The following is a 21,676-nucleotide window of genomic DNA, read 5'->3' as shown; positions in this document are numbered from 1 at the left end:
GCAGAAGGCGAAGATAAGTAACACAATCAACTAAACATGATTGGAGGATTACCGTTCCGAGAAATTTCCCTTTAGGTGAACTTTACTTTTAGTTCATCTTACTTATCTGATTTCCTTTCGTTTGCGTAAGACCGTAGTTCATTATCTATGGCAATGAAGTCCCAGAGGACTTGTCTCGACTTCGTGGCAGGAACGGGTCCGCTCCGGAATAGCAAAGGGTTTTCGACTAACAAGTAATCATGATTGGAAATCAAGTGCTACGCAAATTCTTTCTTCTTCTTCTTGTTCTGGAGACGACATACAGCTGCCCGAGTCATCGACATGACTTCCGCGATGAGGGATTCGGCGTCGCGACAATTTCTGCACATTTGCGTCAAATGGATCACAGTGAAAAAAAGCAGACTTCTTGGAATAACTGTTTCTTCAAGCAAAGACCGTGGGGCAGTAGAGATATCTAAACGGCTGTCAATCAAAAGTGCCGTAACAGTTTGTTCGAAATGTGGAATGGCGACAGGAATGGTTTTTATGACGCTCGATCAACTCAAACAAGTTACTGCACTAAGTCCTGTATTACAACCGCTCCTTACACAGGCCATCGCTTCTCAATACCAACAGCTGACCTGAGTCAGGCTGAGCGTAGAACTATAACGAAATATTCCAGACCATTGATCAGTAGTGTACATGAATTCTCATTTGAGGACATTGCATTGCGGCTTTTTTTTAAAAAAACTGGAAATTTGCGATAGGAGACAAAAACGTTATAGCTAGGTTGATTATTCTAACTGTGTGCCTCACTTGGCTTGTACAGAGACAATGGGGGACAATTTGCAGGCTACTGTGAAGTTATAAACTTAGGAGTTACACAATCTTCATTAATAGTACATCGAACGATACACGAGCGATGTTCTTAGAGTTTTTCCAGGAAAAAAGAAAGAATTGTGGACGCAAAGGCTCCTATATTAAGTATGATAAAAAAAGTCCATGACATCTGAACGATCCGAGGTCACTCATTATTATACAAGAAAGTTAACGAACTAGAATTTATTCAAATTCTAGTTAATCGCAAGTACGAGTTGTCAGAAAAAAAATAAAAGAATTTGAATTAATGTATTTTTAACCAACAGAGGTTGCTATTTATTTCTAAACGACACTCAGCGAACAATTTGCAGCTCTTCGGAGGTAACGAAATAACAAACATTTCATTCTAGATTTACAGACGAATGTCCCGCTAGTTAAAAGTTCAGTCTTGCGTTTTAAAGCTCATCCTTATATTTTGTGTGGAAGAAATGCTGTCCACATTTTCGGCAATAACTGTCCTGTATCACTACCACATTGCCTTCAAAGTGAATCTCAACTGGCTGCTCTGTTTTCACAATGTTATGATGTCCGTCAGGGCAAGGGTTGATTTTCTTAACTTGGTAGGAATCTTCATTGAAAGTCACCTGAGAATGGACTACCTCTTTTTGGAATTCTCTGTATGTCTTGCGAACCTTCTTGAGTCCTACGGCTCTTAACGCAGACTTAACTGGTTTTTCCACCACCTCCTTCAAGACCTTTTTCACTGGTTTGAAGACGACTTTTCTTACAGCTTTTTCTACCTTCTTTAGAGCCCTGCGAACGAAACCGGAACTCTCGTCTGGTGCACAAACGATCAAAATAAAACAGACGATCGTGAATAGAACCCAGGTAGATTTCCTCATCTTGCAGTAAATGTGACTCAGTAGATCAGGAGAGAGTTTTTTATTCGAAGAAAATGTTAATCATTGAACTTTTATTCTCTTACTTCATGGAAAATTCCCGTCGGGTGGAAATGACTCAGCTTCCGGTTTTTTGTAACGAAGGTCACGCAACAGATATTACGTAAACTCCACGAATTGCTTTCCCTCGCTGATTATTTCTAGTTTCAAATCATTCTCTTTCTGTTAAATTATTTACAAGGACGAATCTCACAGGCATCATGCAAGTTTTTTTCAACTAAGTTTTATTCGAAAGAAAAGATAAGCAAGAACTGGTTTGTGGGGTTAAACACTTTGTGTTATTTCTGGGAAAAAACCCGTACCGATCGAGCCTATTACTAAGCTTCTCGTTTATCAAAGGTCACGCAGCAAGTATAACGTAGATTCCATGAATTGCTTTGATTCTGTATTCACGCTGTTCAAGCACTTTCCTGACAATTTCCCCTTTCCGGTTGGAAACCGTCCGTATTCTGTGTCTATAAATCAAGGAAGAGTTTCCCTGGCATCTCCGGGACTCATTCTTGCCTTGATCTGCAATGGGTTTGAGCGCAAAGAAATAGGTTTTTATCCTATGCATAGCATACATGAAGGCGGTGTTCTCTTGTTTTTCCTTATTCTGGGAAGCTTCCCTGAAGAGCCGTTTCCGGTTTATCAAGGTAACGCAACAGATCTTATGTAAATTACTTTCATTTTTCAGATCTCACTGCCACAACAAATTCGCAGCAATGGCTTCTGTTTCGCTTTGTGAGTTTTGCTGGTTCAAAATTGTTCTTCTTCTATACGTGTTTACACATGGAAGGGTTCCAATGGTAGCTTGTGAGCTTGTTCCTGCAATGTTTGATCCTGAAACGAAGCAAGTTATCTACAATCCAGGACAAACTCGTACACAGAAAAAAGATTTGGTCATGACAATAGCGCAAGATGTGGAGACCGTAAAAAGCAGTCGAACAAGCAAATCAGAAAGCTTTGGATTAAATCTAGGGTTTCAAAACAGCGGCATCCCTTCGTTTGGAGTGAATTATCAAAAGGTGAAAATTACCGCGCAGCGACAGGAAAGCCATCATCAGGTGAACATTGCCATTAACATACCAAGTGATTGTGACGAAGGCTGCAAGAAACACGCTGATAAAGTATTTCAGTTGGCAAATAACGCTCTTTACAGTGATGCAAAGCAAAAACGGCTCAACTGACGAAACTTGCAACTTTTGGTCAAGGTGGAGACTAAGGCAATACAGTCGCGTCGGTAGATAAAGATGCATGACATTTTCAAAGAGTTTTGTTCACCGAAATTTCGCTTTTACAATAATGAAAACCCCTGCGGTATAACAGAGACAAACTTTTGAAATATCACGTAAACGATTCAAACAACACGGTTCGGATGAATGGAAGTCAGGTCAGACTTTTGTCCCACAATTTCACAGATTCAAGGATGTAATGATACAGTACTAATTCCGGTTGGTCTTGTGTTGCTGATCACGTGAAGTCGGATTGCATGTGCATTCGCATAAACATGTTGAAAACGGCTTTGGTATCAAGTGTTGTTTACAATGTCAAAAGTCATTCTCACTTGTAACATAGGTTTCATTTGAACAATAAAATAATGCAGCCCTGTTTTTTCTTCTTAGCATTTGAGTTGGTAAAGACCCGACGAAATACACGGCTTCGTTAAAATTAGCTCGACTACAGAGCGAAATTAATGACAAAAACTAAAACTTTATGTCCGGGTAACATGTGCTTTTATTTATGATACAAAAAATTAAAATGTAACCGATGACAATTAAAACGAATGGTCCAGTGACCCATTCAACAAAATCTGTGTTTGATAACAGAATACTATGATTGAATTTCTGGCCCCCTTGTTCGATATATAGCTGGGCTCAGCTTCCTTATTGTAACTAGTCCTACAATGAGGTAAAAAATTAACTAGCTTTTAGGTACCGGAAACTCCAATCTGACTCATTACAATAAAAACAGAATGGTCGAGTGACCTGTTGAACAAAATAAGTACTTGATAATTGAATTGTCCAGTTGCATCGCTGGCCCCATGATTCATATGTAGATGGGGTTAACTTCTAAAGTATTCTAAAATTCTACAATGACTAGCTAAACTAACGAACCATGCATTTTTTCGACGAATCGATTCCAAAGTTCGTTCCAGCCTTAAAAAGTCTAATATTTCAAGGCATCTCGCTTACAGAATGAAAAAACGTATACTGGAAAACCTCTGGAAAAAATATTTCATCCTAAATTCCTAGATATCGGTTATTTTTCTTTGTGAGAAGGCTGATGAACCATTCTGGTTCATAAATCACAATGATAACCTTTTCGTTAGATTATTCAAAAGTTACTGACTCATCCCAGTTGTAAAAACTTATTGCTCAGGCTGTGTAGACAATAGAGGGCCTCTCACGAAAATTAGTCCTAACATCTCAGTGACAAACATGCCTGAATGCTAAAGAGAAATCCTTAACACTATTACTTGCTTTGCTAAAAAAAAAATTCGGTTATATCAAACGAAATGTTCTGTTTCATACGGTAGATGCAAAGATGATGGTCTTCAAAGACGTCAGCTTCACTGAGGGTACAAGATTTGCTGATCAGTTTTGAACCTTGCAGATTATGTCTTCTTTCCTGTAAGATAAGATTAACAATATTAGCAAAGGACGTTAATGAAAGTGATCCTCGCAGTAATGTGCACTACTTAGGCAGTAGTGAAAATAAGGCCTGAAAAAAAAAATTCATCACTTCATGGGTTTATTTAGAACCAACTTCATGATCAGCTCCCAGTTGGCTTGTTAGCTCAATTGGTAGAGCGCTGCACCGGTATCGCAGAGGTCATGGGTTCAAATCCCGTACAGGCCTGAATTTTTTTTTCAGGCCTTATTTTCACTACTGCCTAAGTTGTGCACATTACTGCGAGGATCACTTTCATTAACGTCTTTATCCGCAGTTCAAATATATGACTTTCATATATTCTTTACCATTTATTCATCACTTCACGGGTTTATTTAGAACCAACTTCATGACCAGCTCCCAGTTGGCTTGTTAGCTCAATTGGTAGAGCGCTGCACCGGTATCGCAGAGGTCATGGGTTCAAATCCCGTACAGGCCTGAATTTTTTTTTTCAGGCCTTATTTTCACTACTGCCTAAGTAGTGCACATTACTGCGAGGATCACTTTCATTAACGTCTTTATCCGCAGTTCAAATATATGACTTTCATATATTCTTCACCATTAGCAAAGGAGTTGTAAAATCGTGAATTGATTCGTCGGTAAAGTTATTGTTGGGTCAATTCAATATATTTCTTCCAAGAATTTCTGCGGTTATAACAGGTTTAGTCGCTGTGAACTTCAGATACTGAGAGGCCTTTGGCAAAGAAATTTGACGCAGAATTAAATAGAATTTACTCGTGGCAGCTCGCTTTGGAATTAAGACCCTCTACGTCCATCAGTAACTTATTTCCTTCCGTCATTTAAGATACTCTTCCATTTGTCTCTTCCTCTTTCTAACAATAGTAAAAATACATCTGGGAACTATATGAGATGCAACACGAATCCTTCCTTTACCGTAACCAGCTTATATACTTTCTTTACTCCATAACATGAAATAAATGAGGGGGGAGGGGGGGGGGGCGTGTGAATCTTTAAGGCGACTTTCATGTCCAAATCGTAATATTTGAGACAATGGGCTACAATATCTCCCTGTACACTCTAAGATGATATCAATGAACAGGCGCATCCAAAACCCGAGTGTCTCCCTGACCTGCTACAAAATGGGTGATTTTATATTTAAATCTGGGTTCCTTCTAACATGTCATAAACAGTAGATTTAGGCCTCAGTAGATTCCCATTCTGAGTGTGATCTCCTTTGCAGTTTTTTCAATACAAATCTTTCCCCTTTTCCTTAAAACTTACCTCAATGTTACATTATCTCCAATCAGCATGAACGGAGCCCATTTCATCACATCAGAATACTTGGGGTTACCTCTCATCCACTTTCTGACCTCGTGAAGAGATTCACTGGCACTCTCACCACGGAACAAGTGTTCGTAAAAACATTTCATGAACTGCTCCGTTGATTCGTCGTCCAAGGCCCACCGCGCAACTAACACCGACCGAGCACCGGATCCTAAGAACGCTCGAGCGATTCCAATTACTCCTTCGACTTTAATGTCTCCGCGCCCACTATGACAACAGCTTAGAACTACCAGTTTAGCTCGAAGTTGAACTTTTGATACATCAGCCATCGTCAAAAGGTATTCTTCTTCTTGTGGAGTACTGTTAGTGGTACTGACAGGGGAAAGTGCTATTTCTCCTCTATCATGATTTCCGTGAGCAGCAAAATGTATCAACGCAACTGACTTCATCTGTTCAAGAACTGCCTCCTTTGTTGCATCTTTCCCTAACAGTGGGAGGACGCCAAGCATTTTTCCAATCATTTCAGCTTCTTTTCTTGCACCTGGTAATGGATCAAGGATCATTTGCTTTCCCTTGTAAATCACTTCTCTCACTTCAGGCTCACCCACTATCAGTGCCCCAGTGTTACTGTGATAGTTTGAAGGACTATCCTGAATGACTTTAAGGACCGTCAAAGAAGGAACGATGCGGATCCTGAATTTGTCAGACAAATATCTTCCTCCTTCGTCAAGTAAGGCTGCAAATGGCACTTGGTACATACAGCTGTCAGGGACAATGATAATTTCAGGTTCTTTCAATAAATCGGCCACAGGAGCGATAATTAGCTTGTAGAACAAACGCAGACGTGTTTTCGTATCCTCAGTTTCATCGTGGGATAGAGGCGATCGCCAAACATCGCCAGATAACTTTAGATCAGGTTCGTCATTTAAAGAGCGATCTTCGTAATTCTTTGTGGGTAGGATGGCAAAGTGGCGGAAACTCTCTGAAAAAAGCACTTTCGGGTTGGGGACTGACCCGGCATTTCCAAAACTGTCTGAATCCATTCCCTTTTCACGCCGGAAAAGAATCTGTCCGCTTGTTTTGAGAATCCAAATCCGCACATCTCTATCATCAACCGAAAGGTAAACAAAAGTACAATTTGCTTCTCTTTTAATGATATCATGGATGCTAAACAATGATTGTGGATCACCTGAAAACTGGGTCTGTTTAGCAGAATATTGAGCCGTCATCAATTCCGCTAGAGCTCTTGCCCGTCTGAGTTCTTCAAAGTAAAGAGAAAGTTCAGGACTCTCGGTAGCAGAAAGCAATTTACTGAGAAACTCATAATGAAAGGTACCATGCTTCTCCATCATGGATATTTTCAAGTAATCACTGTCTTTTGCGAAGTTTCGCAATTTTTCTAATTTCCTAATAGATTGAAAAAAATTTGAAGACGCTTCTTTGAAATTAGACTGAGCCAACTTCACAGCCATTAGACCGCTAAGACCTAAAGACTCAATCAAATCTTGTCCAATGACTTTGGAAATTGAGATAGCCTCGCTAAAATGTTTTTCAGCTTTATCAAGTTCACGCAGTGAATTAAACGATATTCCTAAGTTCACGTGCTCAGCTGCTTCTCCCTTTCTGTCGCCAATTTCCTTTCTGATTGCAAGTGCTTTCTCGGTGTATTCTTTAACCTTTTCGTTTTTATCCAGTGAGCGAAACAATGCTGCAAGATTTCCGTAGTCAGCTGCTTCTCCCTCTCTGTCGCCAATTTCCTTTCTGATTGCAAGAGCCTTCTCCATGTATTCTTTAGCCCTTTCGTATTTATTTAGTGAGTGAAACAATGTCCCTAAGTTTCCGTAAGCAGCTGCTTCTCCCTTTCTGTCGCCAATTTCCTTTCTGATTGCAAGTGCTTTCTCAGCGTATTCTTTAGCCTTTTCGTATTCACCCAGGGAATGAAACAATGTTCTTAAGTTTCCGTAGTCACTTGCTTCTCCCTTTCTGTCGCCAATTTCCTTTCTGATTGCAAGTGCTTTCTCGGTGTACTCTTTAGCCTTTTCGTATTCACCCAGTAACTGGAACAATGACCCTAACTTTCTGTAGTCAGCTGCTTCTCCCTTTTTATCACCAATTTCCTTTCTGATTAGAAGTGCTTTCTCAGTGTATTCTTTAGCCTTTTCAAATTCACCCAGTGAATAAAACGATGATCCTAAGTTTCCGTAGTCAGCTGCTTTTCCCTTTCTGTCGCCAATTTCCTTTCTGATTGCAAGTGCTTTCTCGGTGTATTCTTTAGCCTTTTCGTATTCACCCAATGAGGAAAACAATGATCCTAAATTTCCGTAGTCATCTGCCTCTCCCTTTCTGTCACCAATTTCCTTTCTGATTAGAAGTGCTTTCTCAATGTATTCTTCAGCCTTTTCGAATTCACCCAGTGACTGAAACAATAATCCTAAGTTTCCGTACGCACCTGCTTCTCCCTTTCTGTCGCCAATTTCTTTTCTGATTGCAAGCGCTTTCTCGGTGTATTTTTTAGCCTCTTTGTATTCAAACAGTGAATGAAACGATAATCCTAAGTTTGCGTAGCCAGTTCCTTCACCCTTTCTGTCACCAATTTCCTTTGTGATGGCAACTGCTTTCTCGGTGTATTCTTTAGCCTTTTCGTATTGACCCAATGTATGAAACAATGATCCTAAGTTTCCGTAGGCAGCTGCTTCTCCCTTTCTGTCGCCAATTTCCTTTCTGATTGCAAGTGCTTTCTCGGTGTATTCTTCAGCCTTTTCGTATTCACCCAGTGAGTGATATAGTGATTCTAACTTTCCGTAGTCATCTGCTTCTCCCTTTCTGTCGCCAATTTCCTTTCTGATTGCAAGTGCTTTCTCGGTGTATTCTTTAGCCTTTATGTATTCACCCAGTGAATGAAACAATGTTCCTAAGTTTCCATAATCATCTGCTTCTCCCTTTCTGTCGCCAATTTCCTTTCTGATTGCAAGTGCTTTCTCGGTGTATTCTTTAGCCTTAATGTATTCACCCAGTGAATGAAACAATGTTCCTAAGTTTCCATAATCATCTGCTTCTCCCTTTCTGTCGCCAATTTTCTTTCTGATTGCAAGAGCCTTCTCCGTGTATTCTCTTGCCTTTTCGTATTCACACAGTGCCTGAAACAATAATCCCAAGTTTCCGTACCCAGTTCCTTCTCCGTGTCTGTCGCCAATCTCTTTGCTGATGGCAAGTGCCTTCTCGGTGTATTTTTTAGCCTTTTTGTATTCACCCAATTTAAGAACCAATGATCCTAAGTTTCCATATTCAGTAGCTTCTCCCTTTCTGTCGCCAATTTCCTTTCTGATTGCAAGTGCTTTCTTGGTGCATTCTTTAGCCTTTTCGTATTCACCCAGTGAGGAAAACAATGACCCTAAATTTCCGTAGGCAGCTGCTTCTCCCTTTCTGTCGCCAATTTCCTTTCTGATTGCTAGTGCTTTCTCGGTGTATTCTTTCGCCTTTCCGTATTCACCCAGTGAGTGATGCAGTGATCCTAAATTTCTGTAGTCATCTGCTTCTCCCTCTCTGTCGCCAATTTCCTTTCTGATTGCAAGTGCTTTCTTGGTGCATTCTTTAGCCTTTTTGTATTCATCCAGTGAGTGAGACAGTGATCCTAAGTGTCTGTAGTCAGCTGCTTCTCCTTTTCTGTCGCCGATTTCCTTTCTAATTGCCAGTGCTTTCTCGGTGTATTCTTTCGCCTTTCCGTATTCACCCAGTGAGTGATGCAGTGATCCTAAATTTCTGTAGTCATCTGCTTCTCCCTTTCTGTCGCCAATTTCCTTTCTGATTGCAAGTGCTTTCGCGGTGTATTCTTTAGCCTTTTCGTATTCAGCCAGTGAGGAAAACAACGTCCCTAACCTTCCGTAGTCATCTGCCTCTCCCTTTCTGTCGCCAATTTCCATTCTGATTGCAAGTGCTTTCTCAGTGTATTCTTTACTCTTTTTGTGTTCAACTAGTGAGTGAAACAATGTCCCTAAGTTTCCATAGTCAGCTGCTTCTCCCTTTCTGTCGCCAATTTCTTTTCTGATTGCAAGTGCTTTCTCGGTGTATTCTTTAGCATTTTCGTGTTGACCAAGGGAATGAAACAATGATCCTAAGTTTCCGTAGACAGTTGCTTCTCCCTTTCTGTCGCCAATTTCCTTTCTGATTGCAAGTGCTTTCTCGGTGTATTCTTTAGCCTTTTTGTATTCCCCCAGTGAGTGAAACAATGTTCCCAAGTTTTCGTATTCAGCTGCTTCTCCCTCTCTGTCGCCAATTTCCATTTTAATTGCAAGTGCTTTCTCGGTGTATTCTTTAGCCTTTTTGTATTCACATAGTGCCTGAAACAATGATCCCAAGTTTCCATAGCCAGTTGCTTCTCCGTCTCTGTCGCCATTTTCTTTGCTGATGGCAAGTGCTTTCTCGGTGTATTCTTTAGCCTTTTCGTATTCACGCAGTGAATAAAAGAATGATCCTAACTTTCCATAACCAGCTGCTTCTCCCTCTCTGTCGCCAATTTCCTTTCTGATTGCAAGTGCTTTTTCGGTGTATTCTTTAGCCGTTTCGTATTCACCCAGTGAGTGAAACAGTGATCCTAAGTTTCCGTAGGCACCTGCTTCTCCCTTTTTGTCACCAATTTCCTTTCTAAGTGCAAGTGCTTTCTCGGTGTATTCTTTAGCCTTTTCATATTCACCCAGGGAATGAAAAACTTTTCCTAAAGTTCCATAATCAGCTGCTTCTCCCTTTCTGTCGCCAATTTTCTTTCTGATTGAAAGAGCTTTCTCAGTGTATTCTTTAGCCTTTTCGTATTGACCCAATGTATGAAACAATGATCCTAAGTTTCCGTAGGCAGCTCCTTCTCCTTCTCTGTCGCCAATTTCCTTTCTGACTGCAAGTGCTCTCTCAGTGTATTCTTTAGCCTTTTCGTATTCACCCAGTGAGTGGAACAGTGATCCTAAGTTTCCGTAGGCACCTGCTTCTCCCTTTTTGTCACCAATTTCCTTTCTAAGTGCAAGTGCTTTCTCGGTGTATTCTTTAGCCTTTTGATATTCACCCAGGGAATGAAAAACTTTTCCTAAGGTTCCATAATCAGCTGCTTCTCCCTTTCTGTCGCCAATTTTCTTTCTGATTGAAAGAGCTTTCTCAGTGTATTCTTTAGCCTTTTTGTATTGACCCAATGTATGAAACAATGATCCTAAGTTTTCGTAGTCAGCTGCTTCTCCCTCTCTGTCACCAATTTCCTTTCTGATCCCAAGTGCTTTCTCAGTGTATTCTTTAGCCTTTTCGTATTTACCCAGTGAGTGAAACAATGTCCCTAAGTTTCCATAGTCAGCTGCTTCTCCCTTTCTGTCACCAATTTCCATTCTGATTGCAATTGCTTTCTCGGTGTATTCTTTAGCCTTTTCGTATTCACACAGTGAATGACACAATGTTCCTAAGTTTTCATAATCAGCTGCTTCTCCCTCTCTGTCGCCAATTTTCTTTCTGATTGCAAGTGCTTTCTCGGTGTATTCTTTAGCCTTTTCGTATTCACTCAGTGACTGAAACAGTGATGCTAAGTTTCCGTAGTCAGCTGCTTCTCCCTTTCTGTCACCAATTTCCATTCTGATTGTAAGTGCTTCCTCGGTGTATTCTTTAGCCCTTTCGTATTCACCCAGTGAATGAAACAATGTTCCTAAGTTTTCATAATCAGCTGCTACTCCCTCCCTGTCGCCAATCTCCTTTCTGATTGCAAGAGCTTTCTCGGTGTATTCTTTAGCCTTTTGGTATTCACCCAGTGACTGAAACAACGATGCTAAGTTTCCGTAGTCAGCTGCTTCTTCCTTTCTGTCGCCAATTTTCTTATTAAGTGCAAGAGCTTTCTCCATGTATTCTTTAGCCTTTTCATATTCGCACAGTGAATGAAACAATGATCCCAAGCTTCTGAAACCAGTTGCTTCTCCCTTTCTGTCGCCAATTTTCTTTCTGATTGCAAGTGCTTTCTCGGTGTATTCTTTAGCCTTTTCGTATTCACCCAATGAGTGAGACAATGATCCTAAGTTTCCATAACCAGTTGCTTCTCCCTTTCTGTCGCCAATTTCCTTTCGGATTGTAAGTGCTTTCTCGGTGTATTCTTTAGCTTTTTTGTATTTACCCAGTGAATGAAACAATGTTCCTAAGTTTCCGTAGTCAGCTGCTTCTCCCTTTCTGTCGCCAATTTCCTTTCTGATTGCAAGTGCTTTCTCGGTGTATTCCTTAGCCTTTTCGTATTCACCCAATGAGTGAGACAATGATCCTAAGTTTCCGTAACCAGTTGCTTCTCCCTTTCTGTCGCCAATTTCCTTTCTGATTGTAAGTGCTTTCTCGGTGAATTCTCTAGCTTTTTTGTATTTTCCCAGTGAATGAAACAATGTTCCTAAGTTTCCGTAGTCAGCTGCTTTTCCCTTTCTGTCGCCAATTTCCTTTCTGATTGCAAGAGCTTTCTCGGTGTATTCTTTAGCCTTTTCGTATTCACCCAGTGACTGAAACAATGATGCTAAGTTTCCGTAGTCAGCTGCTTCTTCCTTTCTGTCGCCAATTTTCTTATTGAGTGCAAGAGCTTTCTCCGTGTATTCTTTAGCCTTTTCGTATTCACACAGTGAATGAAACAATGATCCCAATCTTCTGAAACCAGTTGCTTCTCCCTCCCAGTCGCCAATCTGTTTGCTGATGGCAAGTGCTTTCTCGGTGTATTCTTTAGCCTTTTCGTATTCACCCAATGAGTGAGACAATGATCCTAAGTTTCCGTAACCAGTTGCTTCTCCCTTTCTGTCGCCAATTTCCTTTCTGATTGTAAGTGCTTTCTCGGTGTATTCTTTAGCTTTTTTGTATTTACCCAGTGAATGAAACAATGTTCCTAAGTTTCCGTAGTCAGCTGCTTCTCCCTTTCTGTCGCCAATTTCCTTTCTGATCGAAAGTGCTTTCTTCGTGTATTCTTTAGCCTTTTCGTATTCACCCAGTGAATGAAACAATGTTCCTAATTTTCCGTAGTTAGCTGCTTCTCCGTCTCTGTCGCCAATTTTCTTTGTGATTGCAAGAGCTTTCTCCGTGTATTCTTTAGCCTTTTCGTATTCACATAGTGCCTGAAACAATGATCCCAAGTTTCCGTAGGCAGTTGCTTCTCCCGCTCCGTCGCCAATCTGTTTGCTGATGGCAAGTGCTTTCTCTGTGTATTCTTCAGCCTTTTCATATTTAAACAGTGAATGAAAAAATAATCCTAACCTTATATAACCAGTTACTTCTCCCTTTCCGTCGCCAATTTCCTTTGTGATTGCAACTGATTTCTCAGTAAATTCTTCAGCCTTATCGTATTGACCCAATGAATGAAACAATGATCCTAGGTTTCCGTAGGCAGCTGCTTCTCCCTTTCTGTCGCCAATTTTCATTTTGATTGCAAGTGCTTTCTCGGTGTATTCTTTAGCCTTTTCGTATTCACCCAGTGAATGAAATAATGTTCCTAAGTTTCCGTAGTCAGCTGCTTCTCCCTTGCTGTCGCCAATTTTCATTCTGATTGCAAGTGCTCTCTCCGTGTGTTCTTTAGCCTTTTCGTATTCACCCAGTGAGTGAAACAATGGTCCTAAGTTTCCGTAGGCAGCTGCTTCTCCCTCTCTGTCGCCAATTTCTTTTGTAATTGCAAGAGCTTTCTCGGTGTATTCTTTAGCCTTTTGGTATTCACACAGTGACTCAAACAATGATCCTAAGTTTCCGTAGTCAGCTGCTTCTCCCTTTTTGTCGCCAATTTCCTTTCTGATTGCAAGTGCTTTCTCGGTGTATTCTTTAGCCTTTTCGCATTCGCCCAGTGACTGAAACAATGTTCCTAACTTTCCGTAGTCAGCTGCTTCTCCCTTTCTGTCGCCAATTTCCATTCTTATTGCGAGTGCTCTCTCGGTGTACGATTTAGCCTTTTCGTATTGACCCATTGAATGAAATAATGTTCCTAAGTTTCCGTAGTCAGTTGCTTCTCCTTTTCTGTCGCCAATTTCCTTTCTGATTGTAAGTGCTGTCACCGTGTATTCTTTAGCCTTTTCGTATTCACACAGTGAATGAAACAATGATCCCAACTTTCCATAACCGGTTGCTACTCCCTCTCTGTCGCCAATTTCCTTTCTGATTGCAAGAGCTGTCTCCGTGTATTCTTTAGCCTTTTCGTATTCACATAGTGCTTGAAACAATAATCCCAAGTTTACATAGCCAGTTGCTTCTCCCTCTCTGTCGCCAATCTGTTTGCTGATGGCAAGTGCTTTCTCAGTGTATTCTTTAGCATTTTCGTATTCACACAGTGAATGAAACAATGATCCTAACTTTCCATAACCAGCTGCTTCTCCCTCTCTGTCGCCAATTTCCTTTCTGATTGCAAGAGCTGTCTCCGTGTATTCTTTAGCCTTTTCATATTCACATAGTGACTGAAATAATGATCCCAGGTTTTCATAGTCAGTTCCTTCTCCGTCTCTGTCGCCAATCTCTTTGCTGATGGCAAGTGCTTTCTCGGCATATTCTTTAGCCTTTTGGTACTCACACAGTGAATAAAACAATGATCCCAATTCTCTATAAACAGTTGCTTCTCCCTTTCTGTCGCCGATTTCCTTTCTAATTGCAAGTGCTTTCTTGGTGTATTCTTTAGCCTTTTCGTATTGATCTAATAAACGAAACAATGATCCTAAGTTTCCGTAGGCAGCTGCTTCTCCATCTCTGTCGCCAATTTCCTTTCTTATTGGAAGTTCTTTCTCGGTGTATTCTTTAGCCTTTTCGTATTCACACTGTGAATGAAACAATGATCCCAACTGTCCATAACCAGTTGCTTCTCCCTCTCTGTCACCAATTTCCTTTCTGATTGCAAGTGCTTTCTCGATGTATTCTTTAGCCTTTTCATATTGATCAAATGAATGAAACAGTGATCCTAAGTTTCCGTAGGCAGTTGCCTCTCCCTCTCTGTCGCCAATTCCCTTTCTGATTGCAAGAGCTTTCTCGGTGTTTTCTTTAGCCTTTTCGTATTCACGCAGTGAATGAAACAATGATCCCAACTTTCCATAACCAGTTGCCTCTCCCTCTCTGTCGCCAATCTCTTTGCTGATGGCAAGTGCTTTCTCGGTGTATTCTTTAGCCTCTTCGTATTCATTCAATAAATGAAACAATGATCCTAAGTTTCCGTAGTCAGCTGCTTCTCCCTTTCTGTCGCCAATTTCCTTTCTGATTGCAAGTGCTTTCTTGGTGCATTCTTTAGCCTTTTTGTATTCACCCAGTGAATAAAACAATGTCCCTAAAAGTGCATAGTCAGCTGCTTCTCCCTTTCTGTCGCCAATTTCCTTTCTGATTGCAAGTGCTTTCTCAATGTATTCTTTAGCCTTTTGGTATTCACCCAGTGAGCGAAACAATGTTCCTAATTTCCCGTAGTCAGCTGCTTCTCCCTCTCTGTCGCCAATTTCCATCGTGATGGCAAGTGCTTGCTCGGTGTATTCTTTAGCCTCTTCGTATTCACGTAGCGAATGAAAGAATGTTCCCAAGTTTCTGTAACCAGTTGCTTCTCCCTTTCTGTCGCCAATCTCTTTGCTGATGAGAAGTGCATTCTCGGTGTATTCTTTAGCCTTTTCGTATTGACCGAATGAATGAAACAATGAGGCTAAGTTTCTGCAGGCAGCTGCTTCTCCTTCTCTGTCGCCAATTTCCTTTCTGACTGCAAGTGCTTTCTCGATGTATTCTTTAGCCTTTGCGTATTCACCCAGTGAGTAAAACAATGCTCCTAAGTTTCCGTAGTCAGCTGCCTCTCCTTCCCTGTCGCCAATTTCCTTTCTGATTGCAAGTGCTTTCTCGATGTATTCTTTAGCCTTTTCGTATTCGCCCAGTGAATGAAACAATGCTCCTAAGTTTCCGTAGTCAGCTGCCTCTCCTTCCCTGTCGCCAATTTCCTTTCTGATTGCAAGTGCTTTCTCGATGTATTCTTTAGCCTTTTCGTATTCGCCCAGTGAATGAAACAATGCTCCTAAGTTTCCGTAGTCAGCTGCCTCTCCCTCCCTGTGGCCAATTTCCTTTCTGATTACAAGTGCTTTCTCGGTGTATTCTTTAGCCTTTTCGTATTCACACAGTGAATGAAACAATGCTCTTAAGTTTCCGTAGTCAGCTGCTTCTCCTTCTCTGTCGCCAATCTCTTTTCTGATTTCAAGTGCTTTCTTGTAATATTTCTCAGCTTTGTCGTATTCACCTAGCGACTGAGCGACTGTTCCTTGGTTTCCGTAAATGATAGCTTCTCTAATTCTGTCACCATATGACACCGTGATCGCCAGCGCTTTTTCGAAATAGTTCTTAGCTTTGTGATATTCGCTACGCGAATAAGATAAATTTCCTATTGCAAAGTAACAATCTGCCTCCGTTTTTTTGTCAGCAGTACACTTCGCCATATCAACTGCCTCCTGATAATATTGTATTGCCTTTTCAAATTCATTTCGGCTCTGACACAATTTTCCCATCATTAAAGTCATTTTTCCATTTCCGAATGTGTCACCAGAGGCATGGTACATATCAGGAAGTTCCTTAGCATATCTTTCTGCTGATGTGTAATTGGACGCCATGCAAGCCGCCTTGAACATTAGCGTATAGATTGTTATGATAAGTTGAAAACGGGTCTTCGATTCAAGCTCGTCGCCCTATAACCATCGAGAAGGTTGCTTTAAGTTCTTCTACGTTGTCCATTTTCAAACTTTTGCCGATAGTTCGAATGAAATGAATGAGACAGCGTAAGGATTTAATTTAACTTTGTTAGATCCGTTTGCAGCCGCTTGATTCAATATTCATTACTTTTCACAGGAAAGTGCCAACTGTTAAAAGTATAGCCAAAGTCCAGGCCACAGAGAAGTTTTCCATAAGTTATCCTGAGTTTTCCATCACGAACTTTTTCGGATTGTTCGAGTGAAATGAATGACACAACTTTAATCTGAGGATTTAATTCAACTGTGTTAGATCCGTTTGCAGCCACTCGATTTAATAGTTTCTTACTAAAGAAATGCGGTTCATTCTGAAGACAGGTAGCTCGCCAAAATTTCCCTCAGTCCTCATAGGTTATTAGCCTGATGTATTCGGTTTCGCTTGACTTACTCAGTCTTATATATCATAATTATTCACGTTTTAGAAAGTTTTTGTAATTAGCGAGGAATTAGGGATCAAAATCAGCCGATAAATTCTGGTATTTGGTTAAAATCAAAAGAAGCTGTTGACATGATAAACTAACAGTTTCACAACAACAAAGTTACTTACAAGAACTGTCTCAAATTTCTTGGCCTCGTGATTGAAATCCAGATAAAGGCGATGCTGAGGCACGACTTTCCCTTCGAAAAAAATGCAGGTTGTTTCATTGACAAGTTATGTCAGGAGCTAGATGATATCGGACATTCTAATACTAAATGACGACAAAACAGAGTTTCTTATACTAGGCACAAAGCAACAGCTAACCAAAGTTAATATTGATAATATCAAGGTGGGCTCTGCTAATGTGAGTCCTGTTCCAGTACTTAGGAACCTTGGATCATGAATCGATTCACAGCTCACTATGTCTGGCCCTATCACTAAGCTTTATTCTGTTGCATTTTACCACTTGTATAATATTCGACGCATACGCAAGTATTAATCTCAAGAGGATACGGCCGAGACGTTAGTCCATGCTTTCATAACGTCCTGCATCGATTATTGCAATAGCCTACTGTATGGGCTGCCAAACAGCCAGCTTGCGAAAAATTCAGAAAGTTCTGAATGCTTCCGCTAGGCTGGTATGTAATGCGCCAAGGTTTTGTCATATAACACCAATAATGCGCAATTTGCACTGGTTGCCTATCAGGGCACGCATCAACTTCGAGGTACTTCTCCTCACGTTTAAGGCGTTACATGGCCTTGCCCCTCAGTATCTACGGTCCTTAATTAGTATAAAGGCATCACGCTATAATCTCAGGGGTTCTAATACTCTACTCCTAGCTATGCCATCAGTGAAATCTAAGGCTACGCTAGGTGATCGGGCATTCATCGTTGCGGCGCCGTCATTGTGGAACTCTCTGCCTAGTGAGCTTCGCTCATTCACATGTGTTACTAGTTTTAAAACTCATCTTAAGACCTATCTTTTAGTCTTGCACATACTTAATAGAGATTTTATTAGCATATTATTAGCATTTTCTCTTTCTACATAATATATACTTTAGTTTCTTCAATTCTCTTTTACATAATATTTACTTAGGAATGCGCATCTGATCATTGTCATGTAAAGATGCGCACTAGAAATGAATAAATGATTATTATTATTAAATTATTAAGTTACAACACAAAACACCTATCATGAACTCGAAAAGAGAGAAATTCTTCAGCGTAATCAAGGTCTTAATCACATGAACTTGAAACTCGAGGCCCAACTCCGACGTAAATCTGTGTCTAGCCTTTATCAGCCAGCCGCTGGTCGGGAAACGAACTCGCGGATTGAAAGCTAGACTGGATGACAAGGCGGAAATCAACCTTCTTTTATCGTTTTCTGTGGATTTTTAAGCATAGAGCACTTCAAGAAACAACTGGAGGAACGTACAGACCGCATGTCTATGCTTCTCAAGTAACATTTTACCTGCAAACGCGAGCAAGATTCTTCCGGCTTGAAGTCTGCTCGATGGCAGCCCACTTGGAGACATCAGATTTATTCAGAGAAATAAAGTTCACGTGGGTGATTATTTTAGTACGAGATTTTCAGGCAGTTTAGAAGCATTTACGTACATATCACTAAGATATATCAGATTCTCTGAAATTTGTCTTTTGATTCGCTTGATGCCACAGTTTTCCTTCCACCGTAATAAATTATTTAGGCGACCACAACGTCGATGTTGGATATTCATCAAGGAAATAGCTCACTGTTCTAACAGATTACGCTTACGTCATTTTAAATGAATTAGAACTAACGCACGAGCTGTAAAACTGCAGTCCAACCTCGATTATCCGGACTATTCGATTATCCGGACTTTCTTCTCTGGTCCCAATTTTTCTATGAATATTAATTAGTTGTGATCTTGAAAACTCAAAGTCGCAAAAAGCCCAATAATCCTTTCAAAAGACTGTTGAAACAGCGTATTATCCTGTGCGCTCTTCAAAATTCGAAAGTGCGACGAGACAAAGAAATATTCTGATGCGTTCAGCTGATATATGGTTAGCTCAATTGTTTTGTTGCCAAGGGAATTTCATCTTTGATTAGTTCCTTCCGCGTGGGCTATGTAAACACACGAGCGATCGATCGTAAACTCAAATAAAAAACATGCCTACGAAGCGAAAGCTAGCCGTTCTATTGATTAAAGATAAGCAGATAATTATTTCACATTTCTATCTCATTAATATTCATATTTTCGACTATCCGGACTCTCGATTATCCGGACTATTTACCGAGGTCCCGATGAGTCCGGATAATCGAGGTTCGACTGTACTATAATATCGAACAAAGTGAACAGAAATTACTTACTGTGTTCGTCGCCTTCGAAAGTGAAATTTAAGAAGTTTGTAGATAGAGAATGCATCACGTGACTATGATGCTTTTCAACCACCCCTTAATGCTCATCGTCACGTCATCATAGAAAATTTATCGACTGGAAAGAGAATTCATCCCAATTTTTTTTCTGATTGCATTCCGAAGTTTTCAAAGTTAGCTTTTGCCTCACTTTGAGAGAAGCGAACGACCTTAGCCACTGATATCAGAAACATAGATTTACCTTACCATCCCCTCCCCCCATTTCTCTTTGACTCGCCTTAGTTCTCCACGTCTTGTGTTCCTCTCTTTAGAAAGCTGAGGCATTTGAAGATTTTTGGAAATTTTTGTGATAAGTTCAAGGTACTCGATTCATTATCTAGATATTAAAATGCCTTTCGGAGTGATATTCGGTTTAATTCAAGTGATTTAGGTTAATAACGAGGTATTGCAATAGTTCAGTTCGGTCAAACACTCTGGCCTGCTAGCAGAACATAGTTTGCATGGAAACAAGGAGGCAGTAAGGTTCGACAAACAGTGAGTAAATCACAACTGTTTTGTAAGTGAGTGGGATGAAATACTGACAAGTTTAACTTAACTTGTTAAACCTTGTATTCTACCGTTTATTTACTACAAAAAGGATTGTTCTCGTGCTTGCAGTGATCTTAGAATTAGCAAGGATATTGGGAAACATCTAATTGCCAGTATGCTATTATTGCCTTTCTGGCCCTATGACTTCGTGCCTTTAGTATGGCTGTAATACATTAACAGATTTCGATCCTTATATTTCCCCATCTATGTGCTCTGCAGTAGTATTCCCACATCAAGATCACTAGAAAATCGTTAAAACGAAATGTCACTGTGGTTTCTAAAGACACAAAGAAAAAAACTCTTACCTTTCCTTTTTATTGTGTATTTTACTGTAGCTGTCTATCTAAAAAAAAAATTATATATATAGTTAAATAATATGATCTCTAGCCAGCTCACAGCTCATACTCACCAGCTCTTATTTGGAACAAAAACATTCCACAATTATAGCCTTGCATCAACTGACACTTTTCTAAAAATGCATTGATAAGAAAATCCTGCACCAGTCAAAGAAGAGAGAAGTCAAAAAAACATCTCACAACACACCATCACAACAACAGCCATAACATTGAAGTCAAAGTAATCACGCGTGAAAATGACCCCGTCAATCTGCGATTGTACGAAGCGTATTACATCAGAAAGCTCAAACCGGGACTGAACTCCCGTGAGGAATGCACTGAACTTAAAGATCTTCTATTTTAATGATTTATTTTAATGAGCTATTTTATTAACTGTTTTAAACACATATTTTAGAACATTTTATCACACCATTAGTTTTCATGCGTCCTACTGGCTAGTTTTACACTATGCTAATTTACAGTGGCACCTCCAACGTTTAAAACCATAGCGCAAATATTTTATCGTCCTCCCTGATGATGCTGTAGAACGGCGAAAGCTCGGAGTGAATAAAGAAAGAACCACAGTAGCACTTAAAGGCTTCATTTGATCAATATCCCACATTTAAAATTTACTTCCTGATGAACTGGTTTACAAGAGTGATCAATTATTTGTTAACCCTTAACATGCTAACATCAGTATCCATGTTCTCTGTACTGTTCTCTATGCATATAATGCTGTCTTATTTGGTCACCAAAACAAATGGATGACAGCCATGATGGCTTTCAAATCAGTTTTGAGTAATTAAAGTTCTTTTGTAGTGCAAAAAGTTTCTTTGACACGACTGCTTGCTGCTTGATTGAAATCAGCCTCTTCAAAAAGATTTGGATGGACACGCACTGATCAGAAATTGTCATGTCTTGAAAATTATAGACCCCTGATGCAATAATTCACTTCTCATCATGTTCCTCTTGCATACACCAATGATATGGAAAGAACATTCTTTTACAATACTGTCACATCATCAAATAATTTATTAGGGCTATAGCTTGTTCCTCTAAAGTTGGTTGAGTTAATTTAGAAAGAGATACTTTGATTTTGTTACATGAGGGTGTAAATTATTCCACACAGCTTTGATTAAGAGTTTGCTTAAATTAATTTCCTTGCTTGTGTTTCTGTTGGATCCTTTTTGTTTGAGTGTTTTTAGAGTTGTTGTTGATGCCCTATCTGTGGTCACACGCACACACTTTTATTTTCATTTTCTTACATATTTACAAGATATTCCTTCGACTCATAGATAGCAAATGCTAACCAAGGCTGGTCTAATTTTTTTTCTTTTCTTTATGACCTTAATTTATTAAACTGGAAATAAAACGGAAATGAAGAAATATAACATAACTGAAAAGACAAAATATACACCAAAAAAGAAAAAAAAAGGGAAAATGACAGATGTTCAATTGTAAAGGACAGGAAATTCTAGAGTTTCTAAGTGTACAAAACACATTGTAGAACTGGTTCAATTTGGTTCAATTTTGGTGTGTTTGAATTTTAGCATTATCTCATCAGGCTCCATGTGAGAATCTCCAGTTTCTAGGATATTGAGATGAGCTCTTTG

At 40.0% G+C, this 21,676-nt stretch overlaps 2 protein-coding genes across 2 annotated transcripts; both read right to left on the bottom strand.

The window, feature by feature from the left end:
- Nucleotides 1-3,349: 3,349 nt before the first annotated feature.
- On the bottom strand, nt 3,350-11,261 carry LOC136282627 (tetratricopeptide repeat protein 28-like). The gene is made up of 3 exons (XM_066170308.1): nt 8,609-11,261; nt 5,652-8,530; nt 3,350-4,367 (listed from the first exon to the last, which is right to left on the bottom strand). The coding sequence occupies exons 1-3, from the start codon at nt 11,252-11,254 to the stop codon at nt 4,334-4,336; spliced, it is 5,559 nt and encodes a 1,852-aa protein (XP_066026405.1). The 5' UTR covers nt 11,255-11,261; the 3' UTR covers nt 3,350-4,333.
- Nucleotides 11,262-11,285: 24 nt separating this feature from the next.
- Nucleotides 11,286-16,231, bottom strand: LOC136282626 (tetratricopeptide repeat protein 28-like). Its single transcript, XM_066170307.1, has 6 exons — nt 15,865-16,231; nt 13,091-15,003; nt 12,519-12,850; nt 12,145-12,455; nt 11,351-11,769; nt 11,286-11,291 (listed from the first exon to the last, which is right to left on the bottom strand). Exons 1-6 carry the CDS (start codon nt 16,229-16,231, stop codon nt 11,286-11,288), a joined length of 3,348 nt encoding a protein of 1,115 aa, XP_066026404.1.
- Nucleotides 16,232-21,676: the final 5,445 nt, after the last annotated feature.

This window comes from Pocillopora verrucosa, chromosome 7, assembly GCF_036669915.1.
Source record: "Pocillopora verrucosa isolate sample1 chromosome 7, ASM3666991v2, whole genome shotgun sequence".
Taxonomy (NCBI): Eukaryota; Metazoa; Cnidaria; class Anthozoa; order Scleractinia; family Pocilloporidae; genus Pocillopora; species Pocillopora verrucosa.
Note: the sequence above shows the minus strand (reverse complement) of the source record. Positions and strands in the feature narration are given on the sequence as shown.